The sequence below is a fragment of the Onychostruthus taczanowskii genome, unplaced genomic scaffold (genome assembly GCF_017590055.1).
Source record: "Onychostruthus taczanowskii isolate IOZ18803 unplaced genomic scaffold, ASM1759005v1 scaffold61, whole genome shotgun sequence".
Taxonomy (NCBI): domain Eukaryota; kingdom Metazoa; phylum Chordata; class Aves; order Passeriformes; family Passeridae; genus Onychostruthus; species Onychostruthus taczanowskii.
Window position 1 is genome coordinate 6581476 of NW_024503790.1, and position 22057 is coordinate 6603532.

General features: G+C 48.5%; 2 protein-coding genes across 7 annotated transcripts in view; both read right to left on the minus strand.

Annotated features, from left to right (window-relative positions):
- Window positions 1-7857: 7857 nt before the first annotated feature.
- CTNNBIP1 (catenin beta interacting protein 1) lies at window positions 7858-16140 on the minus strand. The gene is made up of 3 exons (XM_041419566.1): window positions 16025-16140; window positions 15521-15611; window positions 7858-9485 (listed from the first exon to the last, which is right to left on the minus strand). Exons 1-3 carry the CDS (start codon window positions 16118-16120, stop codon window positions 9427-9429), a joined length of 246 nt encoding a protein of 81 aa, XP_041275500.1. The 5' UTR covers window positions 16121-16140; the 3' UTR covers window positions 7858-9426.
- Window positions 7858-22057, minus strand: part of LZIC (leucine zipper and CTNNBIP1 domain containing) — a 33482-nt gene continuing 19282 nt past the window's right edge. For all 6 annotated transcript variants that reach the window (XR_005953767.1, XR_005953766.1, XR_005953769.1 and 3 more), the window contains 4 exons: window positions 19184-19273; window positions 16064-16146; window positions 15521-15611; window positions 7858-9454 (listed from right to left, as the gene is read on the minus strand). The gene's annotated coding sequence lies outside the window, so the exon portion shown is untranslated. The remainder of the gene's footprint in view (window positions 9455-15520; window positions 15612-16063; window positions 16147-19183; window positions 19274-22057) is intronic.

Here is a 22057-nt window from a genome sequence, read left to right on the forward strand (position 1 = left end):
CAGACCCCCCTGAGGCAATGTTTTACCTACATAACCTACCTCTTAGAAAGTTTTTAGAAGCCCCTTTTGAAATTATCTGGTCAGGAGGAAAATCCAATTTTGGTTTTCTTTTTTTTCCCTCTCTTTCCCCCCACCTCTGTCTAAAATCCAGCGCTCCCAGCTTCTTCCTGGCAGTGCCCTGGCTATTCAAGTTACAGCCTCCCCAGACACAGTGCAGCTAAATCCTTTGTCATCTCCCATATTTATTTCTGTTCTGACAGACACCAGTGCTGACCCTTCCTGCAGTAAGGCACTGCCCTCCCGGCCTCCTCTCTAATTGCAGCTCCGCTAATCACGTTCTGAGCAGCAGCCGTGTAATCGCCGGAGCCCCAGGGCTGCTCGGACAGAGCTGGGGAGCGGGGAGCAGCCAGCCCGGGCAGGCAGAGCAGCCAGCCCGATCAGCCAGCCCGAGCAGGCAGCCCGAGCGTCCCCGGGAGCCCCAGGCACACCGCCTGCCTCCGGGGCACAGCTGGCCGCCCTGGCAGAGTAAGGCACTGCCCTCCCGGCCTCCTCTCTAATTGCAGCTCCGCTAATCACGTTCTGAGCAGCAGCCGTGTAATCGCCGGAGCCCCAGGGCTGCTCGGACAGAGCTGGGGAGCGGGGAGCAGCCAGCCCGGGCAGCCAGAGCAGCCAGCCAGAGCGTCCCCGGGAGCCCCAGGCACACCGCCTGCCTCCGGGGCACAGCTGGCTGCTCTGGCACAGCTGGCTGCCCTGGCACAGCTGGCTGCCGTGGCACAGCTGGCCTCTGGCTGCCCTGGCACAGCTGGCTGCTTTCCCTCGCCGCTCTCAGCAGGACGGGGCTGAGCGCTGGCAGGGACCCGACCCGGCTGGGAAGGCTGTGCTGGAGCAGTGCAACACCGTCCTGGGACTGTACAGAGAGGGCTGTTGCCATCCCTGCCTCAGCCACGGACCCACCACCAGCAGGAAAACAGCAGAATTCTCCTCTGTGGCTTTTCAGGTGTTATGAACACATTAATCCTAAAAGGGAGTCAGCAAAGAGCTGTTTTGTCTTAACAAAGCAGGCAACGAACATCCACTGAGTTAAGGCTCACATACCAGGCAGAACAAACCTCGGTACTCAGCAGGTCCCTCCCCAACCAATCTAATATATGCAAATGAATCGGAGGGATTTAGAATAATTACCCTGTCACAACTGTGTGCTGCTTTAATGTACCCATTAGATTGTTAACTCCGTGGTTTCCTCTGCTCAGTGAGGGAAGGTAAAACATTTCCAGTGATTAACCTTTTGGAAAATTATATGCCCACCTTCTTTCATGGGATCTACTTCTGCTGGATGCCACAGGATCTCAAGGACCATCCCACTGCTCACACAAACATTCAACAGCCATGAACTTCCACTTCACCTGGACCTTTCAACATTCCAGGCTTTCTCTTATTTTCAATCTGGACAAAGAGCCTCCGAACTGAGACTCTTTACTTTTTCTCCTTCTGCTCTATCCACTGCTGTCTGTCAGTCAGAAGTGGATCAGCTGAAGAAGTGGAATGACACAGATGAAGAAGTGGAATGACACAGCTGAAGAAGTGGAATGACACACTGTCTTCTGCACAAGGAAGCGGGGGGGGCTTTAAATCCCATGTTGTGTTAAATGAGTGAAGGACAGAGCTTTGTGGTGCATGCTACCAGCACACACTGCTCCCTGTTCACTGCTGCTTCAATGAGACATTGTCCATGGAGTGGAAGTAAAAAGCTTATGAGATGAGACAGGCATATCATCCTGTCTGAAGCCCAGCTTACACAGGCAGCTCCGTGCGGCGCGAGGAAGAGCCGCTGGGAATGACAGGCGCCTGGGAACATGAAAATAAACTAAAATATATTAAAATACAGCCCAGCATAGGTCAGGTGTTTGTTGACCTGATCTAAAACCCAGCCTGAGTGCCCAGGTTTCACTGAATTGAATGAGGGGTAGTGATGACAGCTGAAACTCCAGAGGCTCTGCAGTGACTGAGGAGCCCTCCAACTGAGCAAGATGCAGAGGGGCGAGGCTGTCTGCAACAGAGTAAACAGGATAAACCTTTTCCATTTGTTAAAGCCATGATTTATGTACAAGATTATCATATGCTATTCTGTGGGGCCTAATCCTAGACCTTGAAGTAGCAGCAGAGATTAGAGCCTCTGACCATTTTCTAAAGCAGTGTCACTAGTAACCAGTGACACATCTCAGACAGAAAAGATAATAAAACAATGAAAGGGAAAAACACTCTAAATGTCTGTAGAATATCCTTTTTTTTTTTTTTTTTTCTCCACTGAAAGGCACACAAAGCCACATATCACACAGTAGATATGCACAAGAGAATTCAGCACTAGAACATCTTAGTACCCTTTTCCCTCAAGCATCTCTGCTCCCTTTGCTGCCCAGCTCTCATTCTGCCTAACAGCTCCTTAATCACAGTATCTGTCACACACATAAAATATTATTTAACCTCCAGCACAGCGGAAAATGCATTTATAACCTACTGGGTTTTCCCCTTTAATCTCTCTCTTTCTTCCCTTACTGCTTCCCCTCTCTTTTTAGTAGCTCTGAGCAAGAATGGTGCTAACAACCTTCACAAAGATTTATTCAGGTCCAGGCAGAAACCAACTCTGCACTCTTGTCAAGACAGGGGACTAAAAAAACAACACACACAACCTCTTCTTTCTACCCAGGTGACAGAACACACTCAAACACATCACAAAAGCAGTGTGGCCTCTCCTGTAAAGATGTCAGTAAATGTCATTTTAGAATTACAGAGCCAATTTAATTGTGACTGAGGCTCAACTCAGCCACAACCCACTCCATCAGATAGAATGTTATGATCCCTCAGTGATATTTAATAATACTTGTGTTTCAAAAGTATTTTTGAGTCTTTTCTCTGCAGTAGCCTGACACAGCTGAATTTAATGTTCCTTCTGTCTGGGCAGAATTTGAGGTGTTGACTTTCAGCTTTAAGCATGACCAGGTCTAGGATCTGACTATGCCAAAGATCTCGTTCTCTGTGATCCATCTCACCAGTACTTAAGTCAAGGTGCTGCTCCTGACAAATTCTCTGTTTAAACCCCCAAGGACCTTCTCTGCAGAAGTAGATGAGCTGGCAATCTTTGCACAGGCAGTGGTACCAGGCTAGTCTGCTACTTACTAGAGCAGGTACACTCTGATTCTGCTGGGTCTGGTCTCTGCAAACCCTCACTGTTACTGGGATGTAGTTTATCTAAACACTTCTCAGTTATCCAAGTCTCCCTTCCTCCTTTTGACAATGGTACTGAAAGTGAAAAGATTTAATTTAATTCTGTGCACTGCTCCAAGCCTCTGACATCTAGACTTTGCTACATTTAGAGAGTAGAAAAAATCAGGTAAAAATGATGATGCAGCTACAACAGGCAGGGTAAGTGCACAAGTCCCATACAGTTTCAGAAGCCTGTGACCTCAAGGTCAAGGTCAGACTAAAACAAAGGCACTGCTGTGCACCCATATGGTGTGAGAGCAGCTAAGCATGTACAGAACCAGCACAAGGCACAGCTCCTTTTAGAGGGAGACTGAAGTGCTGCTGGCACGGCAAGGCAAAAGCTTAAGATTCTGTCTAGGTTAATTATCATCTTTCTGCAGGCTCAAAGAAGCTTATGAGAACACAGCAGCGAGGCAGAATTCTCCTCCTGTGCTTCCACCTACAGAAACTCATCCCTTCCTGACCTGCCCCTACCTCCCTCCCCACACACCCCAGAGATTCTGCAGAATCAAGCATTAAAAAATCCCCACCCAGCAGAGACCAAGCTGTGAGCTGTTCTCCTGGCAGGAGGCAGGGCCCTGCCTCCCTGTGCTCAGGCAGCAGCACCCACTGACTGCAGGAATGGCAGCAGCACTGCAGGCATGGCAGCAGCACCCACTGACTGCAGGCATGCAGCATCCACTGACTGCAGGCATGCAGCAGCAGTGCAGGAATGGAGACTGAAGTGCTGCTGGCACGGCAAGGCAAAAGCTTAAGATTCTGTCTAGGTTAATTATCATCTTTCTGCAGGCTCAAAGAAGCTTATGAGAACACAGCAGCGAGGCAGAATTCTCCTCCTGTGCTTCCACCTACAGAAACTCATCCCTTCCTGACCTGCCCCTACCTCCCTCCCCACACACCCCAGAGATTCTGCAGAATCAAGCATTAAAAAATCCCCACCCAGCAGAGACCAAGCTGTGAGCTGTTCTCCTGGCAGGAGGCAGGGCCCTGCCTCCCTGTGCTCAGGCAGCAGCACCCACTGACTGCAGGAATGGCAGCAGCACTGCAGGCATGGCAGCAGCACCCACTGACTGCAGGAATGGCAGCAGCACTGCAGGCATGGCAGCAGCACCCACTGACTGCAGGCATGCAGCAGCAGTGCAGGAATGGCAGCACACTCCCAGCAGGGCAGCAGCACTGCAGGCAGGGCAGCACACTCCCAGCAGGGCAGCAGCAGTGCAGGATGGCAGGCACACTCCCAGCAGGGCAGCAGCAGTGCAGGCATGCAGCAGCACTGCAGGAATGGCAGCAGCAGCCACTGACTGCAGGCATGCAGCAGCACTGCAGGCATGGCAGCAGCACCCACTGACTGCAGGCATGCAGCAGCACTGCAGGCATGGCAGCAGCAGCCACTGACTGCAAGCGTGCAGCAGCACTGCAGGCATGCAGCAGCAGTGCAGGAATGGCAGCAGCAGTGCAGGATGGCAGCACACTCCCAGCAGGGCAGCAGCAGTGCAGGCATGCAGCAGCAGTACAGGATGGCAGCAGCACTGCAGGAATAGCAGCACACTCCCAGCAGGGCAGCAGCAGTGCAGGCATGCAGCAGCAGTACAGGATGGCAGCAGCACTGCAGGAATAGCAGCACACTCCCAGCAGGGCAGCAGCAGTGCAGGCAGGCAGCAGCAGTGCAGGCATGCAGCAGCAGTGCAGGATGGCAGCACACTCCCAGCAGGGCAGCAGCCACCAGCCCCTGGCTGCACACAGCAGCAGGGACACAGCGTGTCTGTGCTCAGGCTCTCGGGAGCAGCACCGAAGGCTGAAGGCACAGGCTCAGCTCCCACTGCCCACCCCGGTCACAGTCAGGGCCACTGACACTGTGCCCCCTGATCTGGAGGTCACAGGCAAAGCTGAGCACGGATTAGAGCCCAGTCAGCAGCAACAGAGCTCCCGTGTCCTCCCTGAGGAGTCACTCCCTGCACTCCATTCCAAGGCACAGACAGGATCCTCTCCTCCCCTCTGGGCACTGCTGCACTTGAAACTGCATCAGCAGAGAGCAGCAGGAACTGCAGATGGTGAAAACCTGAAGTACACAGGCATCAGTCCACATCTGGGTTGGAGTCTCTATTACAATTGGAAAACAAGGGCTGAAAGTATATTTTCTGAGTTTCACATGCCTCTAGAGCACCATTTAGTACCAAGGAGATGTCAAGGCAGCAAAAAGCTCTGTGCATAGAACCATTTCATGCTGATACACGAGGCAGCCTGTGAGCAGGCCAGGTTATAAAGCACAAATTTTATTTTCTCTTTTCCTAAATAAACAATTCCCAAATTGAAGTTCTTCAGGCTACAAAGGAAACCAGCCAGGTTGTTTACAACATGCAGCAGGAATCCTGCTTAGGGCAAATCAGCTGCAGAGCAAATGAAAGCAGAGCTCAGGAGGCAGGAGATGATTTCTGTCTTTGCATGGGAACCTACCTCAGTCTGGCAGGAAACAGATCCAAGCTCCTGCCTTGGTAAGCAACAACACTGCTCCTCCCTGCTATCCAGCACTTTGTTATTTGTAAAACTCTAATTCATAACTGCTCTGCAGCTTTAATTGGGCTTCCTAAACGCCCTTTTTTAGCCTCCAAGCTTTGGTACACTTTGTTTCTGATGGTAACAGTGAGGAAAAGATGCTACTCACTAGGGACTTCCTTTTGTGCAGACTGAACAGACCTCAGGATTCCTTAAACTTCCAGAAACTGTTCTTCCTGCACTCCTGGTTTCTGCTGGTCCCAGTGCCCTGCAGCCCTTTCTGCTCTGCTACAGTTCTTGAGGAGGCAAGAGACCAAAAAGAAAGCTGAAGGACTGATCTTAAATGACTCCAAATCATATTCCTTTCCCTGCCAGTGTATTTCATAAATAATTTCTAAGGTATTTTATACATTTAATTCAAAGCCTTTAACTTCTAGCCTTTATTTTTCCCTTTTGCAGTGCAGAACACTGGGAACCTCAGGCATGGCAGGTTCTATTCTTGTAAGGGATTCTCAGCAGCCACAGGAATTGATCCCACGTATGATCCCAATGTCTCATTCAGACAATTTCTGCTATAGGTGATGGGTCTTTCTACTTCACGGGCCATTAAATCTTCAGCCTTTAATGGAACCAATTAGGCTGCTGGTGAATTAAAAAATACTTTGTGGAACTGAAACAGATTTAATGGTCAAGCATTAGCAACTCTCACACAGGCCATGGAGGATACTTCTAGTAACTGCTTACCTTAGGTAGGAACAAAAAATCTCAAGAGCTTTTGTAATTTAATTAGTGATCCAAGCTTCTTTCAGGCAGTGTCTCCCTCCAAAGTGTTGCTGTGCCTCCAGCTCACAGGTTCTGTCACTGCAGGGTTATTTTAGGACCTGGGAGAATCAGACTGCAGGCCTGTGTGAATGGTGGAGCCCCATTTCCATTCACAACAGGCCATGCTCAGACACACTGAGCTTCCAACAACTGCAGCACCTGCTGCCCACCTGGGCAGAGGAGGGGTGGCACTCAGCTCTGAATCTTCTCCTCAAGCTCTGCAAAACACAGTGTGTTATGGGAGGCAGATGAGCAGCTTGGCAGCCAAAGTACAATAGCACATTTCGAATCTCTAAAGGAACATTTCTCCCCAAAAGACCACCCAAAGAGCCTGTGCTTTTCTTGGAAGATGCCTCAAAAGCTTTTACACTCCCTTTCTAAATGCCTTAAGCACTATATGGTTGATAATTGGACTACAAAGCCTTTTCTAGTCAAAAACATATTTCAAGTTAGATCTGTGCTCAACTCTGGCCTCTAAAACATTTTATTTCCTGGTTTTATTAGCAATGGTTTACTTGGGAAGGCAAAAGCACAACAGCAAAGCTAGAGAAATTTGTACAAACAATAAACAAGTCCACCGTGCTGATGTCCTGAGCCTTTCTCAAAGGTGAAGCCAGGTGTTCTTCATTTGGCAGCTGAGCAGTGTAATAAATCAATATGAAACAAGAGTAGATATTAAAAACTGTATTTCCCCCCCTCCCCAACAGTTACATTTTTAGTGAAAATATGAAACCACATGAACAGTTCACTTTCCTTCTTGAAAAGCCTCAATGTCAGCACTGGGAGGCCACCCCAGAGCAGCCAGAGTCACAGGGACCCCTCAGTTAACACTGCCCCCCTCTGCACCAAATTCACATTAAAGTGCTTCTCAGGCAACCAAGCCAAAATCTAGAGAATCCTTTGGGCTCATTCCTGGTTTATTTTAATAAAGAAATTTCTTATCTGGCCCCAACAAAAAGGGGTAAAAGATTTACTTTCACATAGAACTTTACAAAGCTGCAACTGAATCAAAAGGAGCATTTTCATAAATAGATGTACAGTTGCTCTCATTACACAGTATTTATTTGCTCAAGATCATTTCTTCCTTGTGCTCACAAGTCTGTTCTTCCTTTTGCAGACAGTCCATGGTTTCTCTCCAGCTTTTCCCCCATTTTGAGACCACAACAGCATCCTGTCAGCAGAATTTCTGGCCATGAAAATGGTCACGTTCTCACAGTTAGATTCCAGAATTGTCACTGTAAATAATTAACAACCATAGGAAAAGAACCAGGAACAGGTAGATTGAGTTCAGCTTTAATAGATTCTGAAACATCTCGAAGTCAGTGCAACCCACAGCAAAATCCAGAAGTTTTGTAAAAACCACCTGCACACATGAGAGGAAATGAAGTGCCTGGTTTTAGGCAGCAGTGCTGGAGACTACATGCAGACTCCTGAGCAGTCAGTGCACCTCGGGACTTCCACTGCAGGTTTTTCAGTCTGTCAAGGTCTGTGTGTGTGTCTGGAGGCCCTGCAGCTGCAGAGAGAACCTGAGAGTGTCACCTGCACACTCAGGGCTGGACAGCCTGAAGCAGCACTGCTGCCTCCTGCAACAGTGCCTCAGGAACATGCTGCTAGCCTAGGACCCAGAGGATTTCCCTACCACCAAGCAGCTGCAAGGAGGGAAACCATGTGCAGTTTTTCAAGTGACTAGAAACTTCAGTTTATTAAAGCCCAGTGCAAGCTGGATTTAAGTCAATGATCATTAATTGTTCCTAATGTGAGAGCTAGTCTTGTGCAGCAGTCAAAGGGTTAAAGTGGGACTCTGCAGTATTTTAAACAAGTTCACATATTCTCTATACAAATTTGGCAAACTCATGTCACAGCCTTAGATCTCACTCTTGCAATTCCTGCAAAACATCTCCAGCTCCTGTGAGGGAAGCAGGGAGGAGCCCCCGGGCAGAGGAGTGCCAGGGCTGGGCACAGCCCCCTGCCCACCAGGGCTGGGCACAGCCCCCTGCCCACCAGGCTGGGCACCCTCGGCCTCCAGCCTGGCCAGGTGGACTTCTTGAACCAAATCTGCTTTGACACATGCTCCCAAAAGAGCTCCAGGCCAGAGAGCAGCTGAGTATGGAAAAACTGATTCCATCAGAAACACTGCAGCCAAAAGGAAATCAAACCATGACTTCAAAGCCAATCAAAAAACCAAAACAACCCCCCAAAAGCAAGCGTTTATATGTGTGTAGATGTAATAAATATTGCAAAGCACATTTGTCTTTTCCCCCCCAAGTCAAAAAGTATAAAGAAATAACCAATGCACCAAAACATCAGCTTCCTGCAATGAAAACGTTGGAGTCAGCAAAATACCTGCAAGCCAACTGAAGGGAAAGCTTTTGCATTGTCACCCAACCACAAGTTGCTTCCAGTTCTATGCAGCCAAATCAAACCCTCTTCAAATTCACAAGTTTGACCTAAATAAGCACCACAGCATGAAAAGCTTCTTTAGAAGTAGGATGTCAAGAGACTTTGTTTAAAATATAAAATAAAACGTGAGATAAAAGGTTTCCATTGGTCAAGTTTGAAAAATTGCCTTCCTTTATCCAACCACAGCCTGTCCCTTTGAGCCAACCAAAACCACACCTTTAGGTTTGTCCTGAATGAACACAGCCCGGCTGAGCTGCAAAATCTGACAGGAACAGATGGCTGTGAGATGCATTCTGAGGGTTGGGCAAAGGGAAACAACATTACAAAGGAGAAGGAATACCAAGGAACAATTAGGGTGGACAGAGGAACTTATTAATGCTCAGCCATCCTCCTCTATCTTCAGGAATCTCACTGTCCTCTCCAGTTCTGTGTTGTTCAGGTGTCCTGCAGTTACTGTCTTCTGTCTTCTGTCTCTGACCTGGAAAATGCCATCACAACATCCTCAGCACCTGCAACAACAATGGATACAGGAAATCTGTGCCATAATTACTTCCTTTAGAGAGCAGGGGAGAGATGCAGTGCCCACAGTGTCATTCTACACATCCACACAACCACCAGGAAAGCAAAGGACGAAGCAGGAATGCCAAAACCACCACCACTGCCTGTCCCAGCCAGGTCACTGCTCAGCTCCACAGAATCCTCTTCCAGGCCTTTGCAAAGTTCAAATTCAACTCAGATGGAGCATCAGCCTGCAAAATCCCTCCAGTCTTTGACCTGAAGCCTATCAAGAAGCGAATCTCAGTTTTGTGCCCCAAGCAACTTCTGCACACAAGGTAAAAAGGACTAATAAAAATGCCTCATCTGTTCTCACTGTAAGATTTCCATTTCTCACTTATCTGATCTGCTCTTCAGTTGCAATATAGCAAGAAAAGTGGTCAAAATGGTTGTAAATTCCCCTTGCTAATGTCCTTAAAAGCTAAATCAATGCTCCTGAAATGCAACTGCACTTACTTTTATACACGTCACAATTTATTTGTTATATGTACTCAAAGGAGGAAATATTAAGGACCAAGCAGTAGTAGTTTGTTTTTCATATTTAGGGCCCTTATCTTATATAAAACTACATCAAAAACTGCTCTGATGCACCCACTTGCCAGCATTCAGAGGCCCTGCAGTCATCTCCCTTTTCATCTCCTGCACAAACTGTTTCTTCCTTGATCAAAACATAAATGATATACAGCACCAGCATCCAGCTCAGCATTAACAAGCTGCCTTGTTGGTTTTAAAACATGCAGGAACTACCAGCTCCTGAAGAAAAACAAGGGTTTCACTTGCAGGGACTGTGACAAAGCCTGGATGCTGGGGAGGGAGAGCCAAGCAGAGAGGCCAGGGCAGCTGCAGCAGCAGCTCTGGCACCCAGGGCTCCTCACCAGGGTCCCTTGAAGGTGCAGGAGCAGCTGGAGTCACCAGAGGCTCCCCCAGCACAGCCATCAGCTGCACTCCTGCCCAGATCTGATTGCTCTCCTGGGCTCTCCCCAACATTCCCACAGGTTTCCTTCAGTCCCACGCAGGAAAGGAGGTGCACCCCAGACACCCCACAGCCCCTGCTCCTGCCTGCCCAGCAGGAACCTCCCAGAGGCCACTGAGGCCACGTCTGCAGGTGTCCCCCAGCAACAGAACCTGGGTGACATTTGTCCAGAAAAAGGTCATCCACGTTTCTCAGCATAACAGCAGGTTTTGTTCCAGCCCTGTCCTATAACCCAAACTACCAGAGCCAAAGGAGACCGAGCTAACGAGGCTGCTAATGAAGCAGCTCCAGAGCTGTGTACAGGCACCAACACTGCCAGAGACCAGAGCTGTGTACAGGCACCACCACCGCCAGAGACCAGAGCTGTGTACAGGCACCACCACCGCCAGAGACCAGAGCTGTGTACAGGCACCACCACCGCCAGAGACCAGAGCTGTGTACAGGCACCACCACCGCCAGAGACCAGAGCTGTGTACAGGCACCACCACCGCCAGAGACCAGAGCTGTGTACAGGCACCACCACCGCCAGAGACCAGAGCTGTGTACAGGCACCACCACCGCCAGAGACCAGAGCTGTGTACAGGCACCACCACCGCCAGAGACCAGAGCTGTGTACAGGCACCACCACCGCCAGAGACCAGAGCTGTGTACAGGCACCACCACCGCCAGAGACCAGAGCTGTGTACAGGCACCACCACCGCCAGAGACCAGAGCTGTGTACAGGCACCACCACCGCCAGAGACCAGAGCTGTGTACAGGCACCACCACCGCCAGAGACCAGAGCTGTGTACAGGCACCACCACCGCCAGAGACCAGAGCTGTGTACAGGCACCAACACTGCGAGAGAACAGAGCTGTGTACAGGCACTAACACTGCCAGACCAGAGCTGTGTACAGACACCAACAGTGCCAGAGAACAGAGCTGTGTACAGGCACAAACACTGCCAGAGAACAGAGCTGTGTACAGGCACAAACACTGCCAGAGACCAGAGCTGGGCCTCCTGGCTGCTGAAGAGAAGGCAGAACCTGAGCTGCTCCTGCAGGCCCACTTGGCTCCCACAACGGATGTTTTCTTCCTGATCAAGTGAAGTAATGTAAAAAGCAGAGCACAGGTTATAAAGTTAAGCTGCACATGGCCAAGAGGCTGTGACTGAGACAATGGGATGGTGAACCACGTCTGCTTTGAGCACATCCTTCACTGAGCTCTGCACTTCCAGCAATTAATGTACAGAACAATGACAAAGGCACACTTTTACCTGAGCTACATCTACACACACAGCTGCTCTCTCCACAGCTGTCCCTCTTCTGGGCACACACTTCTACCCTGAAATAGACTCACAACATATCCAGTGAAATACTCCCCATCTTTTATGAGCAAAGCATTAATTGCCACAAACCTTTGGGCATTCAGATACTTCTCTCACTGTGTCTGCCTCATGCTTTCTCACCTTCATTCTTCCTACAAATTAACAATAATTAACAGGTGGGCTTATGTCCTATCTTAGAAAGTAATAGTGACAATCTTACCCCACTAACTTCCAAAAAAATCCCACTGATGTTATGTTCCAATTGCAGCTGTTTGAACTGCTGAATTTAGAGTTCTTTTAGAGCACTTGTTCTTCAGTCTTAGCAAGCCAGGATGAGCTGAAGGTCAAACGACTCCAGTGCAGGGCAGGGAAGGCTGCAGACCTCAGTGCCCTGAGCTCAGTGTCCCCAGCTGCTCCCTGCCCACCCCCAGGGCAGAAAGCTTCCCCAGGGGCTGATGCCACAGCAGGGAGCTGGGCACAGAGACATAACCCAGCAGGGCACAGGCTGGAGGGAAACCACAGCACCTTAACCCCAGAGGAGATGCTGACACCTCTGGCAGCTGCTGCTCCCAAGGGCTCTTTGAATGAGAGACAGATATGTACACCTGATTTGCTTGCAGTCACCTGCAGAATTAATTAAACCCCAAAAGCATTTAGAGATCAGAAGGTTTAGCCTGTTGGGAATTTCTAAAGGCTGCCAAATTTAAAAAAAGAAATTCTTCACTTCACACAAGATTTTTGCATACATACATTTCTTCAACCACCTTCCAGCAACAATCTTCTAAACATTAACTCTTCCCTGGAATTCCCAGTATTCCTAGTCTGGCATTCTAAAAATACACCATGCCCTGCTGAGAGCAGCAGCACACTAAAACAAGCCTTGTGTTGAACAAAACAAAAGAGCAGAGCTCCATCTCCATTCTCCAGCAGCATCTGCCAAGCCATGAGCAAAGCTCCCTGGAGCCCCACAAGCCTGGGGTGTTTTTGGAGCCCCACTACCAGAGAACACTCTCACCCAGCCAGGCACTGTGTGCATCTCAGCCCTGCCCTCCCCAGGGGAGCAGCTTCCTCCAGGAACCAGCACCACACTCCTGTTGCTATAGGAACACCAGAGCTGCAAGCACCAAGGTGTCAGCACAATTCCCATCTCGTGCTTCCTCCCTGCACTGCTTCCATTTGAGAGCTGCCAGAGCCAGCCCAGCCTTTGGAAATGCAAGGAGCTGGGGACCAGGGAATATGGGGCTCATGCAGGAGATGCTTCTGTGCACAGAACTTCCTGAGAGGCATTTTGCTTTACTCAAAAATACGTGAGAAAGCCTGAGTTTCATCAGGTGTGAGCTGCGTTAGCTCTTGCTGCAATGCAGGCAGGACCAAAGTGGGAACATCCCAAAACAGCTCAGGATTACATCCCCTCTCCAGCACACACACTGGTTGAACTGAGATGCCTCAGGGTTCCTCAGTTATTCTTGGAGCCATAAAAACAAACAACAAACACTCCACAGATGTCAGCTAAAGAGCTCCCAGAGTAAAGAAAAACATGGATTTTGCACTTTCCTATAGGTGTTAACAATGTCTGAAAAATAAAATGACAATATTACACTCAATTACCATATCCCCTCTTCCAGTAAAAATAAGCATGAACTGAAGGGGAGTCTTAGCCTTCAGGCTTGATTAAAAATTACAGAGACATTCTAACATGCTTCTTGATCCAAATTAACTTCCATTGTGGATCCTTAGACAACAGAGTCTCAAGGAGGAACTTTAAATGTCAGAGATACTGGTATCAGCAGTGGCTCATGGAGGGTTTATGGCACGAGCCTGAATCCAGCAGGGACAACAAAAACACACCCTGGCCCAGTGGGCACAGAGGCTGCAGTGACTGCTGTGAGCAAAGAAGGGGCTCACACAGAGTCAGACCCTGGGCAGGAGCCACAGCAGGGACACCACAGGGACAGGCTCAGCAGCCTGGCCAGGGCACTGCTGCAGAGACACTCAGAACTGTTCACCATCCATCCTCAGAACCCCCCAGCCCAAAAGAACCTTCCTGGAACTGGGGCCAGCCTGCAGCACTTTAAGGGACACACAGAAACCTGCAGGTCCATAACAAACCTCTCAGAGTGCTCAGGCCAGTGGTGATGTCATTCTGGTTTTTGGGACAAAATAGGGATGTGAAGTTAGCTTTGTGTCTTTTGTGCCTGCTGGAGGAAAATGGCTCTAAAGACACATCAGGGACACGTCAGGCTGAGAGCAACCTGTCCTACTGTGGAACAAAAGACTCTGAAATCCACTGAAGTGCTAACTTGGTGTAAGTTACTCCCTCAATAACACCTCTTTTTGTTGTTGTGTAAGACAAGCTGCATAAAGGAAAAAAGAAATCCTCCAGAGAGGATTTCAATGAAAACAGAAAAAGTAGGGAAGAAAATTCCTTTAAGCAATCTTGGAGCAACAGCAGAGTGAGTGTGTGGACGTGCAGGGATTTCCAGCACCAGGCAATGCCATCTAGTGGAGATGGGATCTCCCTTAGGGTGGCACATCCCACACCTATGTCACTGCATTCCCAGGAATTCCATGCTCAGCCCTTCCTGCTCCTCTGACCCCAGGACACAGCAGAGAGCACAGGCAGCAGGAAGCAAGGAGCATTATCATTACTGACTCAGAGAAACCTGCAGAGATTTCTAAGCAAATCCAAGTCCTGAGCAATAAATTATAGCTGCTTCTGTCTGTAGAGCACACTACAGCTTCAGCACCACTGCAGAAGTAACTGTGTCCCCTGGCTGGACTTCTGATTTTATTACCTTTTCTTTGCCAAAGTGCAGGTAATTCAGCACAGATTTCACTGGGAGAAATGTAACTTTAAGGAAAATGCTGAAAAATGCCAAGTCTCCCTTAACTGAATGTTGTCTTCCTCAGTTTTTGACAAGAAACAAGAAAATTCTCACTTTAGACTGGCAGAAAAGTTGTGTATTTTGGCTCAGAATTCTTCAAGCACATCCACCTCCATCAGCCCCCAGCTATGCAAGGAATGAGCACAGCACAAGTCTGTGCAGGTGTGTTTGTAATGGATTTCCACATGTCTCAGATCTATACTACATTTCTGCTCAGATCTTTCTGGCACGAGTCTTAAGATGTTCCTTCAATTCCAAACTGCACTGCATGAAGGTGAGCTGGCACGAGGGCTGTGCAGGGGGGGAGAGGAATCCACTAAGAAACATTCAGGTTCAGAAGAGATTAGTGGACTCAGAGCAGCTCCACACAACTTGTTTACCCAGACTTCTGCAAAGAACGAACAAAGCCAGCCTGCAGGATGGGTTTCAGCAGGTGCCAAGGGATTCTGGAAGTCCAGGAGGCTGCAGGTGCTGTTTTCTGAGGCTGCTGGCCCAGGGGAAGCAGCTCCGGGGCAGAGGGAGGGTGCAGGGGGCACAGGGCAGCACTGGGGGGCACAGGAGGGGCACTGGGCAGCACTGAGGAGGCACAGGGCAGCACAGGGGGCACAGGGGGAGCACTGGAGGACACAGGGCAGCACTGGGGGCAGCACAGGGCAGCACGGGGGGCACTCACCCTGGTCGATGGAGTGCTGGGGCAGCTGGCTCAGCTGGGGGGCACTGGGGGGGCACAGGGCAGCACTGAGGGGGCACAGGGCAGCACTGGGGGCACTGGGGGGGCACAAGGCAGCACTGGGGGCAGCACAGGGCAGCACGGGGGGCACTCACCCTGGTCGATGGAGTGCTGGGGCAGCTGGCTCAGCTGGCTGTTCACCACCCCCGCGTACGTGCGCAGGAACTCCTCCTCGCTGGCCGTCAGCTGCGGGCACAGAGGTGACAGAGGTGACACCTGAGCACTCAGCAAAGCAGAACCCACCCCAGCAGGCACAGCTCCCAGGGACAGGCACCACAGCACCTCTGCTCTGCTCCTCACCACCTGCAGCCAAATGGGACACCATGAACTCATGGGCAGGTTCAGTGCCACCTTAAACCAGCTGCTTCACTTGGCTCTTCTTCCAGTAATGAGGAACTTGAAATAATTTATCTATACATGGTAGTTCCAGGCATCACAAGCCTTATAGTATTTCAGCAAAAATCAATTGTGTTTAAGTGATAATTCAACAATTCAGCATTAAAACCAGACCGTCACCTGCCCGTCTCAACAAGCACCACCCCAGTTAGTCCAAAGTGGCCTGAAAGCCCACAAAGGATGGGCCACGAGGTGCATCTTACGTTTGATCCCATCTTCCTGAGCATGAGCAGGACCCTCACTTTCTGCTGGATGTACATCTCCTCCGGACTCTTTCCGGGGACGCCCTCACGGTTCATTCCCCTCCTGCCAGCTCCTGGATTTCCTGCAGACACAAAATCAGGAAAGCACAAACTACAATGGGCAATGGGGTCTAACCGAGGAAAAGTTTCATTTCCAAAAGACCTGTTTTTCACTGGATATCCTGGGAGAGTAAGGAATCACATCCTTCCCCAGTGAAACCCTTAAAAATGTCAGCAGCTAAACTGGGCCCTACAAATGCAACTGAAGCATTCAGAGGCTCCTGCTCACATCCCCACAGCTCATTATCTGTGGTTATGTTACTGCATGAGTAGAAAAGGAATTCTAAGAACTAGATGAAAGAATCATCCTGACAGAAGAGTCCGTGGTTTGGGGTTTTTTCCATAAATAAGCACAAGCAGAATGAAAACAGGATGCAGAATGCACAGCCATCAAGCCCACAATGGCTAAACAAAAGCTGTGTGAAATCTAAACTCTTAAGTCTTCCTCCTCTTTTTCTTTTTTCCTTTATATATCATATGAAAAGGCCATTGCATTACTGTAAAAATTACTAAAATTTATGAAATGGTTTTGGAGAGAAAGCAGAACTAAGAGGAGCAGGGAAATAATATAATTTTCAAGTTGAGTTTTTGCTTCTTATTTTAATAAAGATAATTATGCTATGGAATAAACAGACTGTGCTATCTAAATTCTATAGCACAAAGCATGATTGTTATATGAGTATCTGGTAATTATTTAAGTTCCAAAACAGGGTATTTACCACGACAAAAAACCCCATACACTCAGGTATTCTCTTCAGCTGCTCTCAAAAACCATCTTGAACCATGTTTATTAAGCCAACAATAGTAAAAACCTTAACCTGAAATGTAAAAACGAATGGTGCTTCAAACAGCACACAACTCCAGCAGTGTCACAAACCCTCCCAACCCCTGAGCAGGGCTGTGTGGAGGAGAAATGCAGCCCTGAAGGGACCCCACAAGAGGATGGAGAGGGACTGTCTGCAGGAGCCTGCAGCACAAGGGGGGTGGCTCCACACTTATGAGAGTGGGTTTGGGTGGGAGATTGGGAAGAAGAGCTTCCCTGTGAGGCCCTGGCACTGGTGCCCAGAGCAGCTGGGGCTGCCTGGATCCCTGGCAGTGCCCAAGGCAGGCTGGGCACTGGGGCTGGAGCAGCTGGGACAGTGGGAGGTGTCCCCATGGCAGGGGTGGCACCAGAGGGGCTCTGAGGTCCCTTCCCACCCAAACCATTCCATGCTCCCATGAGTGGATGGGGGTGGGACTCAGCCACTCCTGCACCACACGCACCTCAGAGAAGTGGCTCCAAACCAGGTCCTCAAGCACTTTTCACTCCCAGAACTGGGTCTGGTCCTACACCAGCCTATAAAGGTGATTTCCTGGACCCCAGTACTGAAGGGAGCCCACTACACAAGGCCTGCATAGGGAAAGCTGTATCCCAGCAGGTTCTAACACAGTTTTCCCAGTAATGTTTTCCTGCAGTCATTACCAACCTCTCCTCTCACTTCATTTCCATTATTACTTTTAAGGGAAAGTAATCTGGGTGTGGAAACTGTTTAAAATTACACAGAGGCCCTCCTGAGTGAGTCAGAAGTAATGCAAACTTCAGCAGCAGCTGCTGGGACAGGCTTTGCCACCCACACTACTGAGCATGGAGATAACAGCAGTAAAAAGTGAGAAAGATCCATCACCAGTCCTTCTTGAGCATGTTTCAGTGGGAAGATCTGCATGAAGCTGATTTGCTGTAGATGGCTCTGCTTGGAAACCTGCAGCCTGTACATGTGCAAGGTGATGACTGTTGGGGCTTTTTACACAACCAGCAAGCTGCTCTCTGAAGGGGGAATTCAACAACCCCTGAATTTTGCCTAGTGTCAACTCAAGTAAGTAAATTGGATTATGCTACTGGGTTTATACTCCACAGTGCAATTTACTGAGTGCTAACAAGGGATGCCAATAGTAAGGCAATGAACAAAATAAGATATTGAGCAAGAGACATTGAGTTATACACATCCAGAGACTGATAAAACAATAAACATTGATCAAGATATCCAGTCAGTCTGAAAGGTAGGGACTGGCTCTTAATATTGTAAATACTTTTCAAAAAATATTGTACTTGAAAAGGGAAGCTGCTGTACTAGTAACCAATCAACCTAAACAAGAAAAATCATGTCAAGAAAAGCTGAAATGCAGTAAGACACCTATTGTTTAAAAATGAAACAAAATGGATGGGATATCAGTAGGTGGCACCATCCACAAGCACCAAGAAAATGCCACAGCTGCCCCATGCCAAGGAGGAGGACCCACTTCAGCACTGCCCTGCACGTCAGGGATTACAGGACCTGGCTTGGTTACTGTTCACTGTTTCCACCAGAACTATCTTCTAGTTGTTTATTAATGTTCAAGCTTTAAAAAGGGGTGGTGGGAATGCCTATCTAAGCCTGGCTCTTGTGAAGCAACCTTCAGCCAAGATGGGGTTGTCACAAAGCCACCTATTTAACAGCAAAGATAAAAATCATAAAGCCTGCCCATTCACTGAATGCTTCACACAACCAGGACGCAGCATGGGAGGAAAAAGCACTCAATATGGCTCAAAAAATATGCACAGAGAGGTAAACCAAGCTTTCAGAGCAACAGCACTTTGCTCTCCCCACACCACACAATGACCCTGCCACCACAGCCCTTCCTACTCGATGGCACCAAAGTGAAAGGTCTTAAAACAGCACTCAGAGCCCAGCCTGAGAAATGTGAATATCTCTGTTTTCCTGTTACATAAAGCTTTCAGAAGACACAGTTTAGGATGACAACATTACCCAGCATATGCTACATGAGAAAATTTCCAAACCCACATACAAAGCTGGTCCATGCCCAGAAGACAGCACGATCCACATTTGCAAATGAAGGACTGGAAAATCTTTTCAAAACACTTACCAACTTTGTTCTCTCCAGAAAGCTACAGCAATATGCTACACATGATGAAATGTTCCTTAAGCAGCGTTTCCCTGCCCCCACAAATCCCTCTGGCTCAGGGATGAGTGGTCACTGCCCCATCCCCAACCAACAAAACACCAGATTCCTGTGCCAACGTACCTGCTTCTAGAAACCACAGGAGATCAGATAATCCACGTGTGCAGTCCTGATCAGTGACTGGAGCTGGGAAAAATGTGTGAGGGAACTGCCCTGCGAAAACAAATGAGCAAAGAATTACAGAACATCCACAGCTGGACCCCAGGAAGATCCTTAATTCAACACACCTTCACTCCCTGCTTCAGGACACGCTCTAGGTAAAAATCAAAAAACTGCATGATTGTTTGGAGCTGTTAAACATAAGAACTTTTTATTTAAAGTTTTTAAAATCAAGCCATTCTTCAGCTGCAAGATTTCCACCCTGACCATAGCAATGACATTGCCAATCACTTGGGAATGAATTGCACTCAAGCTTTGCATTCTTTAGGAAGCTTTCGGCACAAAACCCAGCTGAAGCATCCTGGCCCCAGCAGAGAAGCACGGGGATCTCAGCTGAATGTCTGGGAATCGTGTGGCTGGCACTGCAGGAAGAGAGGCCAAAGGCTGGTTAATGCAGAATGCACTCTTCTATCAGATCTGGAACTGGTCTCTCCAGGTGAGGGTGAGGCAGATGTGCAGAGCCAACAGGAACGTTTGGGCTGCCTGTGCTCACCTCTGGCAGCAGAACGTGGATCTGCTCCCCAGTGCCAGTTGTCCATTCGTTTCTCACAAAGAAGACTGACCCACGCATTTCAAAAGCTGCAGTGCTAGTCAGGAATGACTGAATTCTTCACTAAACTCTGTTAAAACACTAAATGCTTCAAGCTTGTCCTGCTGCATCCAACACACTGCAAACGGACATAATTGGGTCACCTAATTCTCCCTTGTTTGCCAGGCACAGGCCATGAAATTTAGTTCTCATTTATTTTTAAGATGATTCACATGACAGAATAATAAACAACAAAGGTCTGTATATTACAGCCAGCACTGCCAGCCCAGCTTTGCCAAACAATCATCCCAGTTTGACAACACTCCCTCCCCTTCCCCAGCATTCAGCAAGCTGTCCTGCAGTCCAGCACCTCCCTCCCCACGCTGCCTGCCGAGGGCTGGGTGAGGATCCCAGGAATTCCTTCAGCTCAGCAAGGCCCAGCACGGCACTGGGCAGAGCCAGGAACGCCTGACATCCCCATCTGTCTCCCTGCAAAGCCTCTCCTGGCTGGGAAAGCTGTGCAGCCCCAGCCTGGGCACACCAAGCACGAGCACCTTCACTCAGCCCTGGGGGCTGGGGCTGCAGGCTCTGGAGGGCAGCAGTCAGAGACCAGAGGGAGCAGACATGGCTTGGGAACGAGCAGGACAGGTAATTCTGCACCCAAAAACACCCGGGCTGCTCTGCAGGGGCATCACCCAAGTAATGAACAGCTCAGGACTTCCAATTGTCCCACTAGCATTAGGGGATACTTCCTCACCTCTCCTCATTGCTCCTTGTTCTGAAAAGTCTCTAATGAAAATAAAATATATTTCTTCCCAAAAATGAATTAGAAGAGCACAGTGGCTTTCTCTTCAATCACTGACCCAGACACAACAGTACCTAATGAAAAATACTGTAACTGCAGCTAGCTTTCCCTTTGATTCTTCTTTCCTAACTAGGTTTAGAACATCAGCTATTGGGGTTTCACTTCAAAAAAATGTAGACAGGAGAAATCTGTACTCAGTCTCAGTTTAACTTGTCTGTTTTACCAACAGATGGAAACAGCTCCTCAGGAAACTCAAGCCTCACCAGCAAGAACTGTTTTGACTGAACGCCTTCAGAAGAAGATTCCAACACACAGCAACTGAAAATTACAGATTTCTAACTGTATTTCCTTCACTTCCACCTACACTGGTGTGAATTCAAAACCTAGAAGGAACTTTCTGCTGGACAATGCCACAGATCAGTTCATAATTAAGAACCCCCAAATTCTTCTCACTCCCCTCCTGTCCTCTTTTTAAATAAACAAAAACTTCACATCTCAAAAGAGACACGCTGAAAGAATTGCATCTTTATAAATTGTGCATAAAGAAGCTACTTAAGCATCCCATTCAGTTTTAAAGCCATGCTTATTTAATGCAATGAGAATGCAACATGAGCTTTTGTTCCTCCAAATTTCATATTCTCCCCCACACTGCAGTCCTCTGTAATGCTGAAATTCCTAAGGACCACATTTTACTGGTATGGGAGAACACAAAGTGCAACCGAGGAATCTGCACAGCCTAAATTAAGGGGGAAGAAAATAAAAAGGCAGTAAGCTGTTGGAAAATGTAGTATTTTACATATTCAGCCTTAATAATTTAGGGTACTTAGAGCAGCCATCTGGCAGGTTCTTTAAAGCCTAAGTCACAGCTGACTACCTCTTTAACATCTTGTAGCATTTCCAGTTATAGCCAAAAGAAACCCAACAGGAGCTAGTTCAGCCACAATTCATTTTTTTGTTGAATCTGACTGGTTCTGTCGAAGGCAGCGAAACCCCCCAATTAATGGGAAAGGATTACAAAGCTCAGCTGAGGAGCCACGGTGAACAAACCCGAGCACTGCAGGCTCCCTTTGCTCCACACCAGCGGAGTTCAGAGCAGCAGAAGGGCCCCTTTGGCTCTCTGCTATCATTAGCAAGGTTAAGCCATTCCCCTCCACGAGCACTTCAGTGCTTAAGCCTGGTCACACTGGGAAGCTTGGAAGTGCAAGGGGATGCTGCCCCTCATTTCAGCCTTGTTAATTTTCAAATGACATTTTCCAGAGAACAGTTAAGAGCCCAAAAAACCTTCCAAGCTGGAGCCTGAAACCTGAAGTCAGGAACCAGAGTCTGCTACAAATTTTCCTCTAATTCATTCTGACTCATGACCTTCAGTCACAGGCAGCTGGAGACTGGATTAATTCCCCTCTCCAGAGGGATACAATGAAGAATTCATAACAGCTACCTATTT